The sequence below is a fragment of the Astyanax mexicanus genome, chromosome 1, assembly GCF_023375975.1.
Source record: "Astyanax mexicanus isolate ESR-SI-001 chromosome 1, AstMex3_surface, whole genome shotgun sequence".
Lineage (NCBI taxonomy): Eukaryota > Metazoa > Chordata > Actinopteri > Characiformes > Acestrorhamphidae > Astyanax > Astyanax mexicanus.
The window spans coordinates 49,187,352-49,211,518 of record NC_064408.1 but is presented as its reverse complement, the minus strand read 5'-3'; the positions used below and the strand labels follow the sequence as shown (position 1 = coordinate 49,211,518).

General features: G+C 40.3%; 3 protein-coding genes across 7 annotated transcripts in view; 1 reads left to right on the top strand and 2 right to left on the bottom strand.

The window, feature by feature from the left end:
• map3k5 (mitogen-activated protein kinase kinase kinase 5) overlaps positions 1–24,167 on the top strand; it is a 144,868-nt gene that overhangs the window by 101,347 nt on the left and 19,354 nt on the right. The gene's annotated exons all lie outside the window — the stretch shown is intronic.
• LOC125802198 (TOG array regulator of axonemal microtubules protein 1-like) lies at positions 516–7,553 on the bottom strand. Of its 4 annotated transcripts, none has more exons than XM_049479441.1 (6): positions 7,248–7,553; positions 6,841–7,123; positions 6,574–6,679; positions 1,275–1,510; positions 984–1,139; positions 516–885 (listed from the first exon to the last, which is right to left on the bottom strand). In XM_049479441.1, the coding sequence occupies exons 1-6, from the start codon at positions 7,489–7,491 to the stop codon at positions 768–770; spliced, it is 1,143 nt and encodes a 380-aa protein (XP_049335398.1). In that variant the 5' UTR covers positions 7,492–7,553; the 3' UTR covers positions 516–767. The 4 variants fall into 4 exon arrangements, with proteins under 4 accessions (XP_049335398.1, XP_049335389.1, XP_049335391.1 ...); XM_049479432.1 differs by lacking the exon at positions 6,574–6,679 and adding an exon at positions 1,641–1,746; XM_049479434.1 differs by lacking the exons at positions 6,574–6,679; positions 6,841–7,123 and adding exons at positions 1,641–1,746; positions 1,908–2,190.
• Positions 12,200–14,041, bottom strand: LOC125802206 (TOG array regulator of axonemal microtubules protein 1-like). The gene is made up of 6 exons (XM_049479456.1): positions 13,762–14,041; positions 13,355–13,637; positions 13,088–13,193; positions 12,722–12,957; positions 12,431–12,586; positions 12,200–12,332 (listed from the first exon to the last, which is right to left on the bottom strand). The coding sequence occupies exons 1-6, from the start codon at positions 14,003–14,005 to the stop codon at positions 12,215–12,217; spliced, it is 1,143 nt and encodes a 380-aa protein (XP_049335413.1). The 5' UTR covers positions 14,006–14,041; the 3' UTR covers positions 12,200–12,214.

Sequence of the window (24,167 nt, the reverse complement as noted above, 5' to 3'; positions counted from 1 at the left end):
GTCAGTTCAGTCTGCATTAATATTGTCCTTCAAGTTATATAAAGTATTCATACATTTAAAAGAGCTAACTGGCTAGTGTTATAATTCAGTCTATGCATCTGTCTGTGGTTATTATATCTGTATTCCTACAGACCTTTACTTTCTACCTGTCTGTCTGTTTATTACTGTCTATGCATATGGTTGTTATTTATACATCCCTACAGACCTTTACTTTCTACCTGTCTGTCTGAATAGTTTCTACTTATTTAAATAATGACAGAGACAATGATTTTTTTAATGATTTTTATTTTGCAATGATAAAAATACAAATGGATGAGATGTATTCGGTGTTCAGGTGTACTCTGTTCCAGAGAAGCTGACCGAGTCAGAACTGGTCAGAGTGATGGAGACAGGACCCATATGTCTGAAGGGTGGACTGGCTCTAAAAGAGTGGCTGGGGGACGCCGGCCGGCTCTGGGCAAACCCCTCACAAGCTTTGTAGGGCTTGTCTTGGGGCCAGGACATTCCCAGCTGGTTGACTGGGATGTCCTGATGCCACAGGGCCGGTGCGTTTCCCGCCAAGCAGAGACCCCACCTCTGGTAAGAAAGTGGAGTCCCTGCCTCGACCACCTCTTCAGATGTGGTTCCTGTCTCCACCACTGTGAACAGCTCTGACTCTGTAAGCTTCTCTAGAACAGAGATTTCACCCCAAACCCACTCTGAACAGCTGAACACCGAATACATCTAAACTATATACAAAAACTGTACAACTGATTAATTTGATTTGATTAATGTACAAGTAATTGTTTAACTGAGGCCTGATCTCTAATGGAAACAAATTTTTCCACCGCTGCCGCAGCCTCTCTGTGCCCGCCCAAAAACCGTAAGGCGGCTCGGGCAGGAGTCCTGTAGAGAAAGAAAACAACAGTTAGTGGATTTAGTTCTGGTTCCTTCATCAGATGATTGTGGTTGCTTTAGGTTGATTAAAGCAGACAGTTGCTTACCTCACTTCCTGGGCAGCGTCGAACGCCAGTGTGCTGATGGCAGGAAGGATCTTGCTGGTAAATGTCCTGCCCTTCAGCACACGGGATGCCCCCATCACATGCACTAGCCTATTTAGGCATAGTGCAGTGGCTGCCCTGGTGGCAGGGTTTCTGTGTCTGGACAGAAGAGAGTGAACGAGCTCAGTCAGATAGATACACATGATCACATGACCTGGTGGCACTTCCTTGATTTAGTTTTCAGAGTTTTATTTCAACGCTAGTAATGAATAAGTATCATGAATTTATATTTACCTGAATCCACCGGCCAGCAGCCCGCGCAGGACTCGGCCAGGCGAACAGGAGTGCACCATCATGCTGAGGGCGAGCTCCACACCCTCCTTAATAAACAGACTGGCCTCACCAGCCTTGTGCAGGAGGGTGCGAGCGGCGCCCTCGACCTCGCTGTCCATACTGTGCTGCAGGTGATGGAACAGGTGAGCCATGGTGTAAATGGCGTCCCGAGAGACTAATGTCCTGAGGTTTTTTATCTGAGAAAGTGGAGACAACAGAAGCAGCACACTAAGCCTCAGTCTATTGAACTCTGAATCAGTTTCTGAATCATATCATTACAGAAGAAGCTGCTGGAGAGTGTTTATGTAGTGTGTTATAAACTCTTACCTCCTCAATGACGGCTGTGCTGACGCTGTGGAGCTCCGGCAGCACCACATCAGCATGGTGTTGAGCCAGAGCTCGCACCAGCCGCAGTCCCTCGGTTTTTCTTTCCCTGTTTTACAACCAAAACATGCAGAGAATTATAGATTAAACACATCTGGAAGATGGTCTCTAATGTTTTCAGTAATCTTCAGCTCTTATAACTCTAGTCTGAGCACTACTCTGAAACTTATCACTGCTCGGTTAGAAATAAAGAATTAGTAAAGATCTTACCATTCCTCGTCCTGCAGCAGGCACAGAGCCTGGCCGAGAGCTTCCCCAGGCCTGTTGAGGGGCTCCTCCCGGGTCAGGGCTGGTAGCACCGGTGGCTGCTCCAGTCCCTGACCTCTCTCAACAGCCTGAGGAGCTGCCCTGACAATTTTGGGCTTCCTGCGGGCTCTCTCCACCTGTGCAGCTTTGTCCTGGATGCTGTGGGCAGCCATATTGATTGTAGGCTGCTCCACAGCGAGGACTGGCCTCTGCTTCCTCCGCCTGTCTAGGATCGGGATCCTGCTACCTGTTATTATTTAAACGATAAATGGAAGAAGTAAGGTCAAGTAAGGGATTAATTAGTAAGGAATTTGTTAGTAAGGAATAAATAAGTAAGAGATTAGTTAGGGACACTCAAAACTGGAACTTACCCGGTGAATAGTAGGCCGGCTCTTTATTCACCATGTCTGGCTGGGTAGTGACAGGCGGAGGTCCAGGTGGAGGAGCGGGGTGCTGAGGAAATGGTCTGGAAAGGAACTCCTCATATGTGAAGGAGTCCTCCAGCCATTCCGGTTTCAGCACCTTCAGACCCCTGCGAGTCTTGGGCATGATGGGACGAGGTCCAGAGGGCGGCAGCGGTGGAAAAAAGGGCTCAAAGTTTCCCCGAAAATCCATCTTTAAATGGAGATCAGCCTCAGTTGTCCAATACAGTAGGTGTATAGTCACCTACTGATGGAATAATAAGGGACACATGTCCTTATGTACAGTGGCTTGGTGATGTCACCACCGTATCCTAGGTGACTTGCCCAGTGCAATTTGTTTACATTTAAAATGTTAGCCCAATGTTAGCACAATAATGTAGTAATAATAATAATATATAAATAATATATACTATATAAATATACATAATATTAGCGCCACAATAGAATAACATGTGTTTAACGTCCAGCACTGGCTAGTAATGCAGACAGTCCAACAGTGTAATCCAATCAGTGATCAAAAGAACAGATACAGAGGAAAAAGGCAGCAATCAGAACATTTGATATTTAAAAAAAAAAAATGTGTGATTACTAACATAACTACATTAAACTCTCCTCACTTACTGTAATATAAATTCTAATTATTATTATTATTATTATTGTTGTTATTATTATTATTATTATTAAATGCAGATTTTGACATGATTTTGACAGGGCTTATCCATTAGCTTTCCAGCACAGGGCTTGTTTTGATTTAAAATTTCAGCTTCTTCTGAAAACACCTACTAGCAAAAGCCTGTCTCCTCTGTCCCTTAGTTTAATTTTTCTCACTCGTATCACTCTGTAACACATTTCTCAAGATCTACCCTGTTGAGCACGTTATTACACATATAAAGAAATGTTAATTTTCACTTTAAAGAACTTTTTGTACATTTTATACAGTTTTCTGTGGTGTTGGGGGGGCGCCTTTTTGCATTATTCACAGTACTGCCTGGTTAAGGTGGAGGATAAAGTGGTTAAATAACGCATTTTTAAAATGATACTTACTATTACATTTGTAAATAAAAATTTAAGACGTTAAATAGGATTGAAGCTGTTTAGCAGGTTAGCATTTAGCTTAGCACTGATTACCTGGCACCCACTCCAGTTGTCATAGCGTTTAGATTTTTACCCTTTTTTAAGCAGTTTGATTCAATATATATGTCAGTATATTGCAGTACTGTAAGCAAGGTAAATTTATTATTATTTTTAAAATCAGATTTTACAAAAATGGTAATTGTATAAAAACACTTATTTATGAAATGTTACTCATAGAAAAGGGTTGCTTTTTCCGGACTATAGTAATTTTTTAAGTTAAAGCATGTATATTAGGGTTTTTTATTCTTTTACCTTAAAGGTTGTTTTCTATCTGGCAACTCTTTCTCACACATACTCTTGCTGGTTTGCATCTAATGCTATGTTCCTACCTTTTTTAAATAGGGCTAGTTTTTTTTTCTCTTAACACTTTTAAAATCATATTAATCTAATGAGATGGGGCTTAAAGCAGCTTTATATAAGATTTATTTCTTTTATCATGTAAGCTTGTAAAATGGAGCTCAAAGCAGGTTTATGCTATTCCCCTGTCAAGAATGTATTTGTGCTTTCAATCACCACTGAATACGTATTATTTTATATGTTGATTACACTCAGAGACTGTAAAAAAAGATGAACATCGTGTCTCCATTCCCATTCGTTCAGTGAAAATGAAGCCAAAACCTTCCGCCATGTTGATGATCCTGATACCTGAGTCTGTGCAGTAGAGACCAGAGCAGAGAGAAAGACTGTGGAGAGACAGCCTTCTCATTTGAATAACCCCGCCCCTGAGGGCTGCCTCGCGGTCACAGACTGCAGAGAGGAGCTGATGGTCTGTTATTGGTCCCGCCCATAACCAGCCATTTTTCAATAGCCACACCTTTTTGAAAAGAGCTGCATAACGTTTTAGAAAACGAATTATGTGGGGATATAAAAAATGTGACAATATAAGCAGAGGTTACACTAGCTGTTGCATTTAAATAAAGGAGGTAGAATTACAGTATATTAGAAAAAAATGTGATTGAAAGTTGTCTGTTTTGCCATTGAAAACCTATGGGGATGGGTGGGGTTACACAGCTTTCTGCAACCGAACAGCAGGGGGCGCCCGACCTGTGGGGGCTTTACTTTTGAGAGACGATGCTCTGTCCAGCTATTCACAGTCTATGATTACACTAATTAAGGCAAGCAGAAAAAGTTTCATACTTAAAAAATACTTTCAACATTTTTTTTTACATCTTTAAACTTGAAAACAGGTCAATTTGACCCGTAACATAACAGGAGAGGTAAATAGATCTATAAACACTATAAATGGACCTAAAATGCTCAGTGTGTAAGTATTCAAAAGAGAGATTTCTCAGAAGCTCTATTGTACGAGTAAGACACAAGTTTAATGTCAAATTACAATATGATGTTATTGAAGCCATTAGAGCCATTAAAGTATTTTAAGCAGCTGTTTATCAGTTTTTAACTTTCCCTTGTTTCTCCAGTTAATAAATACAGTCAGTTCAGTCTGCATTAATATTGTCCTTCAAGTTATATAAAGTATTCATACATTTAAAAGAGCTAACTGGCTAGTGTTATAATTCAGTCTATGCATCTGTCTGTGGTTATTATATCTGTATTCCTACAGACCTTTACTTTCTACCTGTCTGTCTGTTTATTACTGTCTATGCATATGGTTGTTATTTATACATCCCTACAGACCTTTACTGTCTATCTGTCTATCTGAATAGTTTCTACTTATTTGAATAATGACAGAGACAATGATTTTTTTAATGATTTTTATTTTGCAATGATAAAAATACAAATGGATGAGATGTATTCGGTGTTCAGGTGTACTCTGTTCCAGAGAAGCTGACCGAGTCAGAACTGGTCAGAGTGATGGAGACAGGACCCATATGTCTGAAGGGTGGACTGGCTCTAAAAGAGTGGCTGGGGGACGCCGGCCGGCCCTGGGCGAACCCCTCACAAGCTTTGTAGGGCTTGTTTTGGGGCCAGGACATTCCCAGCTGGTTGACTGGGATGTCCTGATGCCACAGGGCCGGTGCGTTTCCCGCCAAGCAGAGACCCCACCTCTGGTAAGAAAGTGGAGTCCCTGCCTCGACCACCTCTTCAGATGTGGTTCCTGTCTCCACCACTGTGAACAGCTCTGACTCTGTAAGCTTCTCTAGAACAGAGATTTCACCCCAAACCCACTCTGAACAGCTGAACACCGAATACATCTAAACTATATACAAAAAACTGTACAACTGATTAATTTGATTTGATTAATTTACAAGTAATTGTTTAACTGAGGCCTGATCTCTAATGGAAACAAATTTTTCCACCGCTGCCGCAGCCTCTCTGTGCCCGCCCAAAAACCGTAAGGCGGCTCGGGCAGGAGTCCTGTAGAGAAAGAAAACAACAGTTAGTGGATTTAGTTCTGGTTCCTTCATCAGATGATTGTGGTTGCTTTAGGTTGATTAAAGCAGACAGTTGCTTACCTCACTTCCTGGGCAGCGTCGAACGCCAGTGTGCTGATGGCAGGAAGGATCTTGCTGGTAAATGTCCTGCCCTTCAGCACACGGGATGCCCCCATCACATGCACTAGCCTATTTAGGCATAGTGCAGTGGCTGCCCTGGTGGCAGGGTTTCTGTGTCTGGACAGAAGAGAGTGAACGAGCTCAGTCAGATAGATACACATGATCACATGACCTGGTGGCACTTCCTTGATTTAGTTTTCAGAGTTTTATTTCAACGCTAGTAATGAATAAGTATCATGAATTTATATTTACCTGAATCCACCGGCCAGCAGCCCGCGCAGGACTCGGCCAGGCGAACAGGAGTGCACCATCATGCTGAGGGCGAGCTCCACACCCTCCTTAATAAACAGACTGGCCTCACCAGCCTTGTGCAGGAGGGTGCGAGCGGCGCCCTCGACCTCGCTGTCCATACTGTGCTGCAGGTGATGGAACAGGTGAGCCATGGTGTAAATGGCGTCCCGAGAGACTAATGTCCTGAGGTTTTTTATCTGAGAAAGTGGAGACAACAGAAGCAGCACACTAAGCCTCGGTCTATTGAACTCTGAATCAGTTTCTGAATCATATCATTACAGAAGAAGCTGCTGGAGAGTGTTTATGTAGTGTGTTATAAACTCTTACCTCCTCAATGACAGCTGTGCTGACGCTGTGGAGCTCCGGCAGCACCACATCAGCATGGTGTTGAGCCAGAGCTCGCACCAGCCGCAGTCCCTCGGTTTTTCTTTCCCTGTTTTACAACCAAAACATGCAGAGAATTATAGATTAAACACATCTGGAAGATGGTCTCTAATGTTTTCAGTAATCTTCAGCTCTTATAACTCTAGTCTGAGCACTACTCTGAAACTTATCACTGCTCGGTTAGAATGAAAGAATTAGTAAAGATCTTACCATTCCTCGTCCTGCAGCAGGCACAGAGCCTGGCCGAGAGCTTCCCCAGGCCTGTTGAGGGGCTCCTCCCGGGTCAGGGCTGGTAGCACCGGTGGCTGCTCCAGTCCCTGACCTCTCTCAACAGCCTGAGGAGCTGCCCTGACAATTTTGGGCTTCCTGCGGGCTCTCTCCACCTGTGCAGCTTTGTCCTGGATGCTGTGGGCAGCCATATTGATTGTAGGCTGCTCCACAGCGAGGACTGGCCTCTGCTTCCTCCGCCTGTCTAGGATCGGGATCCTGCTACCTGTTATTATTTAAACGATAAATGGAAGAAGTAAGGTCAAGTAAGGGATTAATTAGTAAGGAATTAGTTAGTAAGGAATAAATAAGTAAGAGATTAGTTAGGGACACTCAAAACTGGAACTTACCCGGTGAATAGTAGGCCGGCTCTTTATTCACCATGTCTGGCTGGGTAGTGACAGGCGGAGGTCCAGGTGGAGGAGCGGGGTGCTGAGGAAATGGTCTGGAAAGGAACTCCTCATATGTGAAGGAGTCCTCCAGCCATTCCGGTTTCAGCACCTTCAGACCCCTGCGAGTCTTGGGCATGATGGGACGAGGTCCAGAGGGCGGCAGCGGTGGAAAAAAGGGCTCAAAGTTTCCCCGAAAATCCATCTTTAAATGGAGATCAGCCTCAGTTGTCCAATACAGTAGGTGTATAGTCACCTACTGATGGAATAATAATGGACACATGTCCTTATGTACAGTGGCTTGGTGATGTCACCACGGTATCCTAGGTGACTTGCCCAGTGCAATTTGTTTACATTTAAAATGTTAGCCCAATGTTAGCACAATAATGTAGTAACAATAATCATATATAAATAATATATACTATATAAATATACATAATATTAGCGCCACAATAGCATAACATGAGTTTAACGTCCAGCACTGGCTGGTAATGCAGACAGTCCAACAGTGTAATCCAATCAGTGAACAAAAGAACAGATACAGAGGAAAAAGGCAGCAATCAGAACATTTGATATATTATTTTAAAAATGTGTGATTACTGACATAACTACATTAAACTCTCCTCACTTACTGTAATATAAATTCTAATTATTATTATTATTATTATTATTATTATTATTATTGTTGTTATTATTATTATTATTATTAAATGCAGATTTTGACATGATTTTGACAGGGCTTATCCATCAGCTTTCCAGCACAGGGCTTGTTTTGATTTAAAATTTCAGCTTCTTCTGAAAACACCTACTAGCAAAAGCCTGTCTCCTCTGTCCCTTAGTTTAATTTTTCTCACTCGTATCACTCTGTAACACATTTCTCAAGATCTACCCTGTTGAGCACGTTATTACACATATGAAGAAATGTTAATTTTCACTTTAAAGAACTTTTTGTACATTTTATACAGTTTTCTGTGGTGTTGGGGGGGCGCCTTTTTGCATTATTCACAGTACTGCCTGGTTAAGGTGGAGGATAAAGTGGTTAAATAACGCATTTTTAAAATGATACTTACTATTACATTTGTAAATAAAAATGTAAGACGTTAAATAGGATTGAAGCTGTTTAGCAGGTTAGCATTTAGCTTAGCACTGATTACCTGGCACCCACTCCAGTTGTCATAGCGTTTAGATTTTTACCCTTTTTTAAGCAGTTTGATTCAATATATATGTCAGTATATTGCAGTACTGTAAGCAAGGTAAATTTATTATTGTTTTTAAAATCAGATTTTACAAAAATGGTAATTGTATAAAAACACTTATTTATGAAATGTTACTCATAGAAAAGGGTTGCTTTTTCCGGACTATAGTAATTTTTTAAGTTAAAGCATGTATATTAGGGTTTTTTATTCTTTTACCTTAAAGGTTGTTTTCTATCTGGCAACTCTTTCTCACACATACTCTTGCTGGTGTGCATCTAATTCTATGTTCCTACCTTTTTTAAATAGGGCTAGTTTTTTTTCTCTTAACACTTTTAAAATCATATTACCGTATTTTTCGGGCTATAAGGCGCACTTAAAATACTTATTTTTTCCCAAAAATCGTCATTGCGCCTTATAATGCAGTGCGCCTTGTGTATGGATTTTGCTTGTGTTTACTGACCTCGATTTTTATGTGGTACACGGCGCTCTGTTGTGCAGAATTCCTCACCCACGCCAGAAAAAGATCCCCCTCTTGGGCTAGCGCGCGGTTACCTTTGACTGCCGTACTGCCTCTCGGCTGTGGTTCAGGCTGTAGCTCCGTGGCCAGAACAAGGTGCCGGTAAACTTTCCTTTCCACCCGTTCTGGGGTAATAGCACAAACTGTTTATTTTTAGCGCCCACTTCTAAGTAAAGTTAACCTCTTAACACGCGCTGGCCCACCGGCGGGCCAGAAATATTTAATATTTCATAACTGGCTGTGTTTCTGAATAGTTATGAACAGTTACAGGTTCAATATAGACATCCAATATACCATTTTAAAGCTTAGAATCTCTGCTTTTGAGCTATTTAGCCTATTTAGCGGAATATCCTTTCAGAAAATAAACATTTAGGGCGAAATATGCCTTGGTTATGATTTTAATAATTCATAACTCTCATATTTGCGTTTATCGTTCGTCCATATTTCATCGAATGCAGTCATGTCATACACCATTCGAACCGTCTGGCTCTCCGGATTCCAGAACTGTGCTTTTACTGTAGGATGTATGTTTCATGAATTAGAGCTGCGTCAGAGCGCATGTTTCCAGTAATAAAAGGCTCTCCTTTTGTCCTGGGGTAACCTCCGGTCACTGCCGCCACCCCCCGAACACACACCCGCGCTCAGCCACAGGTCCTACCTTCAAAACGCGTCCAGACTAAAGAGAATCCATCAATCCAGTCTCCTGTAATCCACAGTTATATCCAAACAGCGCTGGAAATCACTTCATCCAGAAATGAAACTTATCCAATCTTTATCTCTGTTTTAAAACCGTTTTATTCACCGAATTCGGCACAACACGCTATTATAGTCAGAAGCCTCGCGGAGTAATGCGGTACTTGCTGTGCTTCAACATAATATTATGGTCTGTCGGAGCGTTGCGGCTACCGTTGTCAGGAGCCTCGCGGAGTAATACGTACTTGCTGTGCTTCAACATAATATTATGGTCTGTCGGAGCGTTGCGGCTACCGTTGTCAGGAGCGTCGCGGAGTAATACGTACTTGCTGTGCTTCAACATAATATTATGGTCTGTCGGAGCGTTGCGGCTACCGTTGTCAGGAGCCTCGCGGAGTAATACGTACTTGCTGTGCTTCAACATAATATTATGGTCTGTCGGAGCGTTGGCTACCGTTGTCAGGAGCGTCGCGGAGTAATACGTACTTGCTGTGCTTGTTGATTTATTGCTCAGAGATGTTGTTATTTTTCACAGATATTGTGAAGGATTTATTGCTCAGAGTTATTGTTACTGATATAAATAAAGTTTCATTTAGTGCGCCTTATAATCCAGTGCGCCTTGTGTATGGACTAACACTAAAAATAGACCGTTCACTCATCGTGCGCCTTATAATACGGTGCGCCTTATAGTCCTAAAAATACGGTAATCTAATGAGATGGGGCTTAAAGCAGCTTTATATAAGATTTATTTCTTTTATCATGTAAGCTTATAAAATGGAGCTCAAAGCAGGTTTATGCTAGTCCCCTGTCAAGAATGTATTTGTGCTTTCAATCACCACTGAATACGTATTATTTTATATGTTGATTACACTCAGAGACTGTAAAAAAAGATGAACATCGTGTCTCCGTTCCCATTCGTTCAGTGAAAATGAAGCCAAAACCTTCCGCCGTGTTGATGATCCTGATACCTGAGTCTGTGCAGTAGAGACCAGAGCAGAGAGAAAGACTGTGGAGAGACAGCCTTCTCATTTGAATAACCCCGCCCCTGAGGGCTGCCTCGCGGTCACAGACTGCAGAGAGGAGCTGATGGTCTGTTATTGGTCCCGCCCATAACCAGCCATTTTTCAATAGCCACACCTTTTTGAATAGAGCTGCATAACGTTTTAGAAAACGAATTATGTGGGGATATTAAAATGTGACAATATAAGTAGAGGTTACACTAGCTGTTGCATTTAAATAAAGGAGGTAGAATTACAGTATATTAGAAAAAAATGTGATTGAAAGTTGTCTGTTTTGCCCTTGAAACCTATGGGGATGGGTGGGGTTACACAGCTTTCTGTAACCGAACAGCAGGGGGCGCCCGACCTGTGGGGGCTTTACTTTTGAGAGACGATGCTCTGTCCAGCTATTCACAGTCTATGATTACACTAATTAAGGCAAGCAGAAAAAGTTTCATACTTAAAAAATACTTTCAACATTTTTTTTTTACATCTTTAAACTTGAAAACAGGTCAATTTGACCCGTAACATAACAGGAGAGGTAAATAGATCTATAAACACTATAAATGGACCTAAAATCCTCAGTGTGTAAGTATTCAAAAGAGAGATTTCTCAGAAGCTCTATTGTACGAGTAAGACACAAGTTTAATGTCAAATTACAATATGATGTTATTGAAGCCATTAGAGCCATTAATGTATTTTAAGCAGCTGTTTATCAGTTTATAACTTTCCCTTGTTTCTCCAGTTAATAAATACAGTCAGTTCAGTCTGCATTAATATTGTCCTTCAAGTTATATAAAGTATTCATACATTTAAAAGAGCTAACTGGCTAGTGTTATAATTCAGTCTATGCATCTGTCTGTGGTTATTATATCTGTATTCCTACAGACCTTTACTTTCTACCTGTCTGTCTGTTTATTACTGTCTATGCATATGGTTGTTATTTATACATCCCTACAGACCTTTACTGTCTATCTGTCTATCTGAATAGTTTCTACTTATTTGAATAATGACAGAGACAATGATTTTTTTAATGATTTTTATTTTGCAATGATAAAAATACAAATGGATGAGATGTATTCGGTGTTCAGGTGTACTCTGTTCCAGAGAAGCTGACCGAGTCAGAACTGGTCAGAGTGATGGAGACAGGACCCATATGTCTGAAGGGTGGACTGGCTCTAAAAGAGTGGCTGGGGGACGCCGGCCGGCCCTGGGCGAACCCCTCACAAGCTTTGTAGGGCTTGTTTTGGGGCCAGGACATTCCCAGCTGGTTGACTGGGATGTCCTGATGCCACAGGGCCGGTGCGTTTCCCGCCAAGCAGAGACCCCACCTCTGGTAAGAAAGTGGAGTCCCTGCCTCGACCACCTCTTCAGATGTGGTTCCTGTCTCCACCACTGTGAACAGCTCTGACTCTGTAAGCTTCTCTAGAACAGAGATTTCACCCCAAACCCACTCTGAACAGCTGAACACCGAATACATCTAAACTATATACAAAAACTGTACAACTGATTAATTTGATTTGATTAATTTACAAGTAATTGTTTAACTGAGGCCTGATCTCTAATGGAAACAAATTTTTCCACCGCTGCCGCAGCCTCTCTGTGCCCGCCCAAAAACCGTAAGGCGGCTCGGGCAGGAGTCCTGTAGAGAAAGAAAACAACAGTTAGTGGATTTAGTTCTGGTTCCTTCATCAGATGATTGTGGTTGCTTTAGGTTGATTAAAGCAGACAGTTGCTTACCTCACTTCCTGGGCAGCGTCGAACGCCAGTGTGCTGATGGCAGGAAGGATCTTGCTGGTAAATGTCCTGCCCTTCAGCACACGGGATGCCCCCATCACATGCACTAGCCTATTTAGGCATAGTGCAGTGGCTGCCCTGGTGGCAGGGTTTCTGTGTCTGGACAGAAGAGAGTGAACGAGCTCAGTCAGATAGATACACATGATCACATGACCTGGTGGCACTTCCTTGATTTAGTTTTCAGAGTTTTATTTCAACGCTAGTAATGAATAAGTATCATGAATTTATATTTACCTGAATCCACCGGCCAGCAGCCCGCGCAGGACTCGGCCAGGCGAACAGGAGTGCACCATCATGCTGAGGGCGAGCTCCACACCCTCCTTAATAAACAGACTGGCCTCACCAGCCTTGTGCAGGAGGGTGCGAGCGGCGCCCTCGACCTCGCTGTCCATACTGTGCTGCAGGTGATGGAACAGGTGAGCCATGGTGTAAATGGCGTCCCGAGAGACTAATGTCCTGAGGTTTTTTATCTGAGAAAGTGGAGACAACAGAAGCAGCACACTAAGCCTCGGTCTATTGAACTCTGAATCAGTTTCTGAATCATATCATTACAGAAGAAGCTGCTGGAGAGTGTTTATGTAGTGTGTTATAAACTCTTACCTCCTCAATGACGGCTGTGCTGACGCTGTGGAGCTCCGGCAGCACCACATCAGCATGGTGTTGAGCCAGAGCTCGCACCAGCCGCAGTCCCTCGGTTTTTCTTTCCCTGTTTTACAACCAAAACATGCAGAGAATTATAGATTAAACACATCTGGAAGATGGTCTCTAATGTTTTCAGTAATCTTCAGCTCTTATAACTCTAGTCTGAGCACTACTCTGAAACTTATCACTGCTCGGTTAGAAATAAAGAATTAGTAAAGATCTTACCATTCCTCGTCCTGCAGCAGGCACAGAGCCTGGCCGAGAGCTTCCCCAGGCCTGTTGAGGGGCTCCTCCCGGGTCAGGGCTGGTAGCACCGGTGGCTGCTCCAGTCCCTGACCTCTCTCAACAGCCTGAGGAGCTGCCCTGACAATTTTGGGCTTCCTGCGGGCTCTCTCCACCTGTGCAGCTTTGTCCTGGATGCTGTGGGCAGCCATATTGATTGTAGGCTGCTCCACAGCGAGGACTGGCCTCTGCTTCCTCCGCCTGTCTAGGATCGGGATCCTGCTACCTGTTATTATTTAAACGATGAATGGAAGAAGTAAGGTCAAGTAAGTTATTAATTAGTAAGGAATTAGTTAGTAAGGAATAAATAAGTAAGAGATTAGTTAGGGACACTCAAAACTGGAACTTACCCGGTGAATAGTAGGCCGGCTCTTTATTCACCATGTCTGGCTGGGTAGTGACAGGCGGAGGTCCAGGTGGAGGAGCGGGGTGCTGAGGAAATGGTCTGGAAAGGAACTCCTCATATGTGAAGGAGTCCTCCAGCCATTCCGGTTTCAGCACCTTCAGACCCCTGCGAGTCTTGGGCATGATGGGACGAGGTCCAGAGGGCGGCAGCGGTGGAAAAAAGGGCTCAAAGTTTCCCCGAAAATCCATCTTTAAATGGAGATCAGCCTCAGTTGTCCAATACAGTAGGTGTATAGTCACCTACTGATGGAATAATAAGAGACACAAGTCCTTATGTACAGTGGCTTGGTGATGTCACCACCGTATCCTAGGTGACTTGCCCAGTGCAATTTGTTTACATTTAAAATGTTAGCCCAATGTTAGCACAATAATGTAGTAATAATAATCATATATAAATAATATATACTATATAAATATACATAATATTAGCGCCACAATAGCATAACATGAGTTTAACGTCCAGCACTGGCTGGTAATGCAGACAGTCCAACAGTGTAATCCAATCAGTGAACAAAAGAACAGATACAGAGGAAAAAGGCAGCAATCAGAACATTTGATATATTATTTTAAAAATGTGTGATTACTGACATAACTACATTAAACTCTCCTCACTTACTGTAATATAAATTATTATTAAGGTTCAAGCACCGAAGGTGCGTAGAACCCTATTGTTTTTGCTAAGATTTTTCTTCTTCTTATTATTAGGGTTCAAGCACCGAAGGTGCGTAGAACCCTATTGTTTTTGCTAAGATTTTTCTTCTTATTATTATTATTAGGGTTCAAGCACCGAAGGTGCGTAGAACCCTATTGTTTTTGCTAAGATTTTTCTTATTATTATTATTATTCTTTTTCTCCTGTAAAAACAGTTGTGCAGCCTAAACCGTAAGTCATAGAGAAATGAAACTTGGTAGGTAGATGTAGGATCAGTGCATCTCGGTGGACAACAAAAATGGCACCGATTGGTCAAGTGGTGGCGCTATAAACAAGGAAATTCATTTTTCACAATTTTCTCAATAACTCAAAAACCATAAGACCTACATTCAAAATTCTTTGTTTGATGGATTCCTTGGGTCAATACCTACAACTTTCCAATTTGGACCATGCACTTCCGTCTATATAGATTTTTTGCTAATTTGCATAATATGCAAAACATACTTTTGCGAACTAGTCCTAGGAATTTTGATCAATCCTGGCATGTTTGGTATCAAAACACTCGTGAGAGCATGGCCTTCAATATTCATTAAGAAAAAGTTGAAATTTGTAAACAATATGGCCACCATATGCAAATTAGTCCTTCCGGATATATGCCCCATTCACTTCAATTGTTAAATTTGGAACACTGTTTCTCAGCAACCGTGCAACCTAGCAAGCTGAAACTTTGCATGCAGAATCTGTCATACAGCCTCTAAAGGATGTTCAAAGGGCAACTTAATCAATCAACATGGCTGAACACCATCAGCCAATCAGCATTCAGCAGACATTTTGGCAGGCTGAATGTTGCCCAATCTGGATGACACTTGGCAGTTATGTTCAGGTGGAGACGCTGTAGTGACCTGCAAATTGCTGAAACAATCCGACCACTGGGGGGCGCTGTTCCAACAAATCGAATACATGTCAATCATACTATACTATTTTGACATCTAAATGTTTGTGCCATATTTAGTACAGTGGCTCTGACAAATTTGTCAATACAACTATGTTTAAAAAGTGCTTTGTTTATTCAGAACTGCTAATTGTTTGAAAATAGCAATATTGATACTAGTCTCTGGATATTTGGCCTATCACCGCCATTTCAGACTTGTTGCACACTGTAGAGTCTCTAGGTTAAGATTCAATAAAAACATTTGTGAAAATTTCACATACAATAGTGTCCAGGCATCAAGCAGTCTGAGCGTCCTTGAAATTTTCAACCTAAATTGCTGTAACTCTGCAGTATTTGCTGTAATCTCACAATGTCAAAGACCTCTGTACAATATCACTCTGATGAAGCGCCATTTAATACAGAACTAGATTTAGAATATATTTGTAATTAAATGTCATATCAGAACATGCACTCCTTTGTGCCTCTTCTCAACATTAATAACAGGTGAAAGACTTTTGATAATTTCTCAATGTGACAGAGTGTCTCCAATTGTGTTACACCTTCTTACACATCACCATCCTATGCTCTAGTAGGCACCATTGTGCCAGTTGCTGTTTGATGAAGCGCCATTTAATTCAGAACTAGATTTAGAATAACTTTGTAATTACATGTCATGTCAGACAATGAACTCATTTGTGTTAATGTAAACTTGTTTGGTAAAACATTTCAGCTTGTTTTGCAAAGGTCAAAAGGTCAATCTGAACACCACTTTGTAAACATTCTGGTTGAAACCACCTGATCAATACCAATAACATGTAGACACCTTTTGACTAGATCTAACTCACTTGATGAATATCCTACAAACTTCACTAGATTGACATTACAATTACAATTTACAATTTAAGCACTGATCACGTTGAAAGGCTTCTGCTCAACATTAATAACAGGTGAAAATTTTTTAATAATCTCTAAATGTGACAGGGCATCTCCAATCATATTAGCCCTTTTTACACATCACCATTCAGTTCTCTAGTATGCACCATTGTGCCAGTTGGTGCTTGAACCCGATGATTGCCGCTTGCGGCTATATTTAGGGTTCAAGCACCGAAGGTGCGTAGAACCCTATTGTTTTTGCTAAGATTTTTCTTATTATTATTATTATTCTTTTTCTCCTGTAAAAACAGTTGTGCAGCCTAAACCGTAAGTCATAGAGAAATGAAACTTGGTAGGTAGATGTAGGATCAGTGCATCTCGGTGGACAACAAAAATGGCACCGATTGGTCAAGTGGTGGCGCTATAAACAAGGAAATTCATTTTTCACAATTTTCTCAATAACTCAAAAACCATAAGACCTACATTCAAAATTCTTTTTTTGATGGATTCCTTGGGTCAATACCAACAACTTTCCAATTTGGACCATGCACTTCCGTCTATACAGATTTTTTGCTAATTTGCATAATATGCAAAACCTACTTTTGCAAACTAGTCCTAGGAATTTTGACCAATCCTGGCATGTTTGGTATCAAAGCACTCGTGAGAGCATGCGCTTCAATATTCATTAAGAAAAAGTTGAAATATGTAAACAATATGGCCGCCATATGCAAATTAGTCCTTCCGGATATATGCCCCATTCACTTCAACAGTTAAATTTGGAACACTGTTTCTCAGCAACCGTGCAACCTAGCAAGTTGAAACTTTGCATGCAGAATCTATCATACAGCCTCTAAAGGATGTTCAAAGGGCAACTTAATCAATCAACATGGCTGAACACCATCAGCCAATCAGCATTCAGCAGACATTTTGGCAGGCTGAATGTTGCCCAATCTGGATGATATTTGGCAGTCATGTTCAGGTGGAGACACTGTAGTGACCTGCAAAGTGCTGAAACAATCCGGCCACTGGGGGGCGCTGTTCCAAAAAAAACGAGTATATGTCAATCATGCTGTACTATTTTGACATCTAATTGTTTTTGCCATATTTAGTACAGTGGCTCTGACAAATTTCTCAATACAACTATGTTTAAAAAGTGCTTTGTTCATTCATAATTGCTAATTGTTTGAAAATAGCTATATTGAAACTAGTCTCTGGATATTTGGCCTATCACCTCCATTTCAGTCTTGCTGCACACTGTAGAGTCTCTAGGTAAATGTTCATTAAAAACATTTGTGAAAATTTCACATACAATACTCTCCAGGCATCAAGCAATCTGTGCGTCCTTGGAATTTCTAACCTAAATTGCTGTAACTCTGCAGTATTTGCTGTAATCTCACAATGTTAAAGACCTCTGTACAATATCACTCTGATGAAGCGCCATTTAATACAGAACTAGATTAAGAATAACTTTGTCATTACATGTCATATCAGAACATTCACTCCTTTGTGCCTCTTCTCAACATTAATAACAGGTGAAAGACTTTTGATCATTTCTAAATGTGACAGAAAGTCTCCAATTGTGTTAGACCTTCTTACACATCACCATCCTATGCTCTAGTAGGCACCATTGTGCTAGTTGGTGCTTGATGAAGCGCCATTTAATTCAGAACTAGATTTATAATAACTTCATAATTACATGTCATATCAGAACATTCACTCCTTTGTGTTAATTTAAACTTGTTTGGTCAAACATTTCAGCTTGTTCTGCAAAGGTTCAAAGGTCAATCTGAATACCACTTTGTGAACATTCTGGTTGAAGCCACCTGATCAATACCAATAACATGTAGACACCTTTTGACTAGTTCTAACTCACTTAATGAATATCCTACAAAGTTCACTAGAGTTACATGTGAATTTAAGCACTGATCAGGTTGAAAGGCCTCTGCTCAACATTAATAACAGGTGAAAAACTTGATAATTTCTAAATGTGACAGGGCATCTCCAATCATATTAGACCTTCTTACACATCACCATTCAATGCTCTAGTAGGCACCATTGTGCAAGTTGGTGCTTGAACCCGATGATTGCCGCTTGCGGCTATATTTAGGGTTCAAGCACCGAAGGTGCGTAGAACCCTATTGTTTTTGCTAAGATTTTTCTTATTATTATTATTATTCTTTTTCTCCTGTAAAAACAGTTGTGCAGCATAAACCGTAAGTCATAGAGAAATGAAACTTGGTAGGTAGATGTAGGATCAGTGCATCTCGGTGGACAACAAAAATGGCACCGATTGGTCAAGTGGTGGCGCTATAAACAAGGAAATTCATTTTTCACAATTTTCTCAATAACTCAAAAACCATAAGACCTACATTCAAAATTCTTTGTTTGATGGATTCCTTGGGTCAATACCTACAACTTTCCAATTTGGACCATGCACTTCCGTCTATATAGATTTTTTGCTAATTTGCATAATATGCAAAACATACTTTTGCGAACTAGTCCTAGGAATTTTGATCAATCCTGGCATGTTTGGTATCAAAACACTCGTGAGAGCATGGCCTTCAATATTCATTAAGAAAAAGTTGAAATTTGTAAACAATATGGCCACCATATGCAAATTAGTCCTTCCGGATATATGCCCCATTCACTTCAATTGTTAAATTTGGAACACTGTTTCTCAGCAACCGTGCAACCTAGCAAGCTGAAACTTTGCATGCAGAATCTGTCATACAGCCTCTAAAGGATGTTCAAAGGGCAACTTAATCAATCAACATGGCTGAACACCATCAGCCAATCAGCATTCAGCAGACATTTTGGCAGGCTGAATGTTGCCCAATCTGGATGATATTTGGCAGTTATGTTCAGGTGGAGACGCTGTAGTGACCTGCAAATTGCTGAAACAATCCGACCACTGGGGGGCGCTGTTCCAACAAATCGAATACATGTCAATCATACTATACTATTTTGACATCTAAATGTTTGTGCCATATTTAGTACAGTGGCTCTGACAAATTTGTCAATACAACTATGTTTAAAAAGTGCTTTGTTTATTCAGAACTGCTAATTGTTTGAAAATAGCAATATTGATACTAGTCTCTGGATATTTGGCCTATCACCGCCATTTCAGACTTGTTGCACACTGTAGAGTCTCTAGGTTAAGATTCAATAAAAACATTTGTGAAAATTTCACATACAATAGTGTCCAGGCATCAAGCAGTCTGAGCGTCCTTGAAATTTTCAACCTAAATTGCTGTAACTCTGCAGTATTTGCTGTAATCTCACAATGTCAAAGACCTCTGTACAATATCACTCTGATGAAGCGCCATTTAATACAGAACTAGATTTAGAATATATTTGTAATTACATGTCATATCAGAACATGCACTCCTTTGTGCCTCTTCTCAACATTAATAACAGGTGAAAGACTTTTGATAATTTCTCAATGTGACAGAGTGTCTCCAATTGTGTTACACCTTCTTACACATCACCATCCTATGCTCTAGTAGGCACCATTGTGCCAGTTGCTGTTTGATGAAGCGCCATTTAATTCAGAACTAGATTTAGAATAACTTTGTAATTACATGTCATGTCAGACAATGAACTCATTTGTGTTAATGTAAACTTGTTTGGTAAAACATTTCAGCTTGTTTTGCAAAGGTCAAAAGGTCAATCTGAACACCACTTTGTAAACATTCTGGTTGAAACCACCTGATCAATACCAATAACATGTAGACACATTTTGACTAGTTCTAACTCACTTGATGAATATCCTACAAACTTCACTAGATTGACATTACAATTACAATTTACAATTTAAGCACTGATCACGTTGAAAGGCTTCTGCTCAACATTAATAACAGGTGAAAAATTTTTAATAATCTCTAAATGTGACAGGGCATCTCCAATCATATTAGCCCTTTTTACACATCACCATTCAGTTCTCTAGTATGCACCATTGTGCCAGTTGGTGCTTGAACCCGATGATTGCCGCTTGCGGCTATATTTATTATTATTATTCTTTTTCTCCTGTAAAAACAGTTGTGCAGCCTAAACCGTAAGTCATAGAGAAATGAAACTTGGTAGGTAGATGTAGGATCAGTGCATCTCGGTGGACAACAAAAATGGCACCGATTGGTCAAGTGGTGGCGCTATAAACAAGGAAATTCATTTTTCACAATTTTCTCAATAACTCAAAAACCATAAGACCTACATTCAAAATTCTTTGTTTGATGGATTCCTTGGGTCAATACCTACAACTTTCCAATTTGGACCATGCACTTCCGTCTATATAGATTTTTTGCTAATTTGCATAATATGCAAAACATACTTTTGCGAACTAGTCCTAGGAATTTTGATCAATCCTGGCATGTTTGGTATCAAAACACTCGTGAGAGCATGGCCTTCAATATTCATTAAGAAAAAGTTGAAATTTGTAAACAATATGGCCACCATATGCAAATTAGTCCTTCCGGATATATGCCCCATTCACTTCAATTGTTAAATTTGGAACACTGTTTCTCAGCAACCGTGCAACCTAGCAAGCTGAAACTTTGCATGCAGAATCTGTCATACAGCCTCTAAAGGATGTTCAAAGGGCAACTTAATCAATCAACATGGCTGAACACCATCAGCCAATCAGCATTCAGCAGACATTTTGGCAGGCTGAATGTTGCCCAATCTGGATGACACTTGGCAGTTATGTTCAGGTGGAGACGCTGTAGTGACCTGCAAATTGCTGAAACAATCCGACCACTGGGGGGCGCTGTTCCAACAAATCGAATACATGTCAATCATACTATACTATTTTGACATCTAAATGTTTGTGCCATATTTAGTACAGTGGCTCTGACAAATTTGTCAATACAACTATGTTTAAAAAGTGCTTTGTTTATTCAGAACTGCTAATTGTTTGAAAATAGCAATATTGATACTAGTCTCTGGATATTTGGCCTATCACCGCCATTTCAGACTTGTTGCACACTGTAGAGTCTCTAGGTTAAGATTCAATAAAAACATTTGTGAAAATTTCACATACAATAGTGTCCAGGCATCAAGCAGTCTGAGCGTCCTTGAAATTTTCAACCTAAATTGCTGTAACTCTGCAGTATTTGCTGTAATCTCACAATGTCAAAGACCTCTGTACAATATCACTCTGATGAAGCGCCATTTAATACAGAACTAGATTTAGAATATATTTGTAATTACATGTCATATCAGAACATTCACTCCTTTGTGCCTCTTCTCAACATTAATAACAGGTGAAAGACTTTTGATAATTTCTCAATGTGACAGAGTGTCTCCAATTGTGTTACACCTTCTTACACATCACCATCCTATGCTCTAGTAGGCACCATTGTGCCAGTTGCTGTTTGATGAAGCGCCATTTAATTCAGAACTAGATTTAGAATAACTTTGTAATTACATGTCATGTCAGACAATGAACTCATTTGTGTTAATGTAAACTTGTTTGGTAAAACATTTCAGCTTGTTTTGCAAAGGTCAAAAGGTCAATCTGAACACCACTTTGTAAACATTCTGGTTGAAACCACCTGATCAATACCAATAACATGTAGACACATTTTGACTAGATCTAACTCACTTGATGAATATCCTACAAACTTCACTAGATTGACATTACAATTACAATTTACAATTTAAGCACTGATCACGTTGAAAGGCTTCTGCTCAACATTAATAACAGGTGAAAATTTTTTAATAATCTCTAAATGTGACAGGGCATCTCCAATCATATTAGCCCTTTTTACACATCACCATTCAGTTCTCTAGTATGCACCATTGTGCCAGTTGGTGCTTGAACCCGATGATTGCCGCTTGCGGCTATATTTATTATTATTATTCTTTTTCTCCTGTAAAAACAGTTGTGCAGCCTAAACCGTAAGTCATAGAGAAATGAAACTTGGTAGGTAGATGTAGGATCAGTGCATCTCGGTGGACAACAAAAATGGCACCGATTGGTCAAGTGGTGGCGCTATAAACAAGGAAATTCATTTTTCACAATTTTCTCAATAACTCAAAAACCATAAGACCTACATTCAAAATTCTTTTTTTGATGGATTCCTTGGGTCAATACCAACAACTTTCCAATTTGGACCATGCACTTCCGTCTATATCGATTTTGTGCTAATTTGCATAATATGCTAAACCTACTTTTGCTAACTAGTCCTAGGAATTTTGACCAATCCTGGCATGTTTGGTATCAAAACACTCGTGAGAGCATGCGCTTCAATATTCATTAAGAAAAAGTTGAAATATGTAAACAATATGGCCGCCATATGCAAATTAGTCCTTCCGGATATATGCCCCATTCACTTCAAGAGGTAAATTTGGAGCACTGTTTCTCAGCAACCGTGCAACCTAGCAAGTTGAAACTTTGCATGCAGAATCTATCATACAGCCTCTAAAGGATGTTCAAAGGGCAACTTAATCAATCAACATGGCTGAACACCATCAGCCAATCAGCATTCAGCAGACATTTTGGCAGGCTTAATGTTGCCCAATCTGGATGATATTTGGCAGTTATGTTCAGGTGGAGACACTGTAGTGACCTGCAAAGTGCTGAAACAATCCGCCCACTGGGGGGCGCTGTTCCAAAAAAACGAGTATATGTCAATCATGCTGTACTATTTTGACATCTAATTGTTTTTGCCATATTTAGTACAGTGGCTCTGACAAATTTCTCAATACAACTATGTTTAAAAAGTGCTTTGTTCATTCATAATTGCTAATTGTTTGAAAATAGCTATATTGAAACTACTCTCTGGATATTTGGCCTATCACCTCCATTTCAGTCTTGCTGCACACTGTAGAGTCTCTAGGTAAATGTTCATTAAAAACATTTGTGAAAATTTCACATACAATACTCTCCAGGCATCAAGCAATCTGTGCGTCCTTGGAATTTCTAACCTAAATTGCTGTAACTCTGCAGTATTTGCTGTAATCTCACAATGTTAAAGACCTCTGTACAATATCACTCTGATGAAGCGCCATTTAATACAGAACTAGATTAAGAATAACTTGACATTACATGTCATATCAGAACATTCACTCCTTTGTGCCTCTTCTCAACATTAATAACAGGTGAAAGACTTTTGATCATTTCTAAATGTGACAGAAAGTCTCCAATTGTGTTAGACCTTCTTACACATCACCATCCTATGCTCTAGTAGGCACCATTGTGCTAGTTGGTGCTTGATGAAGCGCCATTTAATTCAGAACTAGATTTATAATAACTTCGTAATTACATGTCATATCAGAACATTCACTCCCTTGTGTTAATTTAAACTTGTTTGGTCAAACATTTCAGCTTGTTCTGCAAAGGTTCAAAGGTCAATCTGAATACCACTTTGTGAACATTCTGGTTGAAGCCACCTGATCAATACCAATAACATGTAGACACCTTTTGACTAGTTCTAACTCACTTAATGAATATCCTACAAAGTTCACTAGATTTACATGTGAATTTAAGCTCAACATTAATAACAGGTGAAAAACTTGATAATTTCTAAATGTGACAGGGCATCTCCAATCATATTAGACCTTCTTACACATCACCATTCAATGCTCCAGTAGGCACCATTGTGCAAGTTGGTGCTTGAACCCGATGATTGCCGCTTGCGGCTATATTTATTATTATTATTATTCTTTTTCCTCTGAAAAAGCAGTTGTGCAGCCTAAACCGTAAGTCGTAGAGATATGAAACTTGGTAGGTAGATGTAGGATCAGTGCATCTCGGTGGACAACAAAAATGGCACCGTTTGGTCAAGTGGTGCCGCTATAAACAAGGAAATTCATTTTTCACATTTTTGTCAATAACTCAAAAACCATAAGACCTACATTCAAAATTTGATGGATTCCTTGGGTGAATATTTACAACTT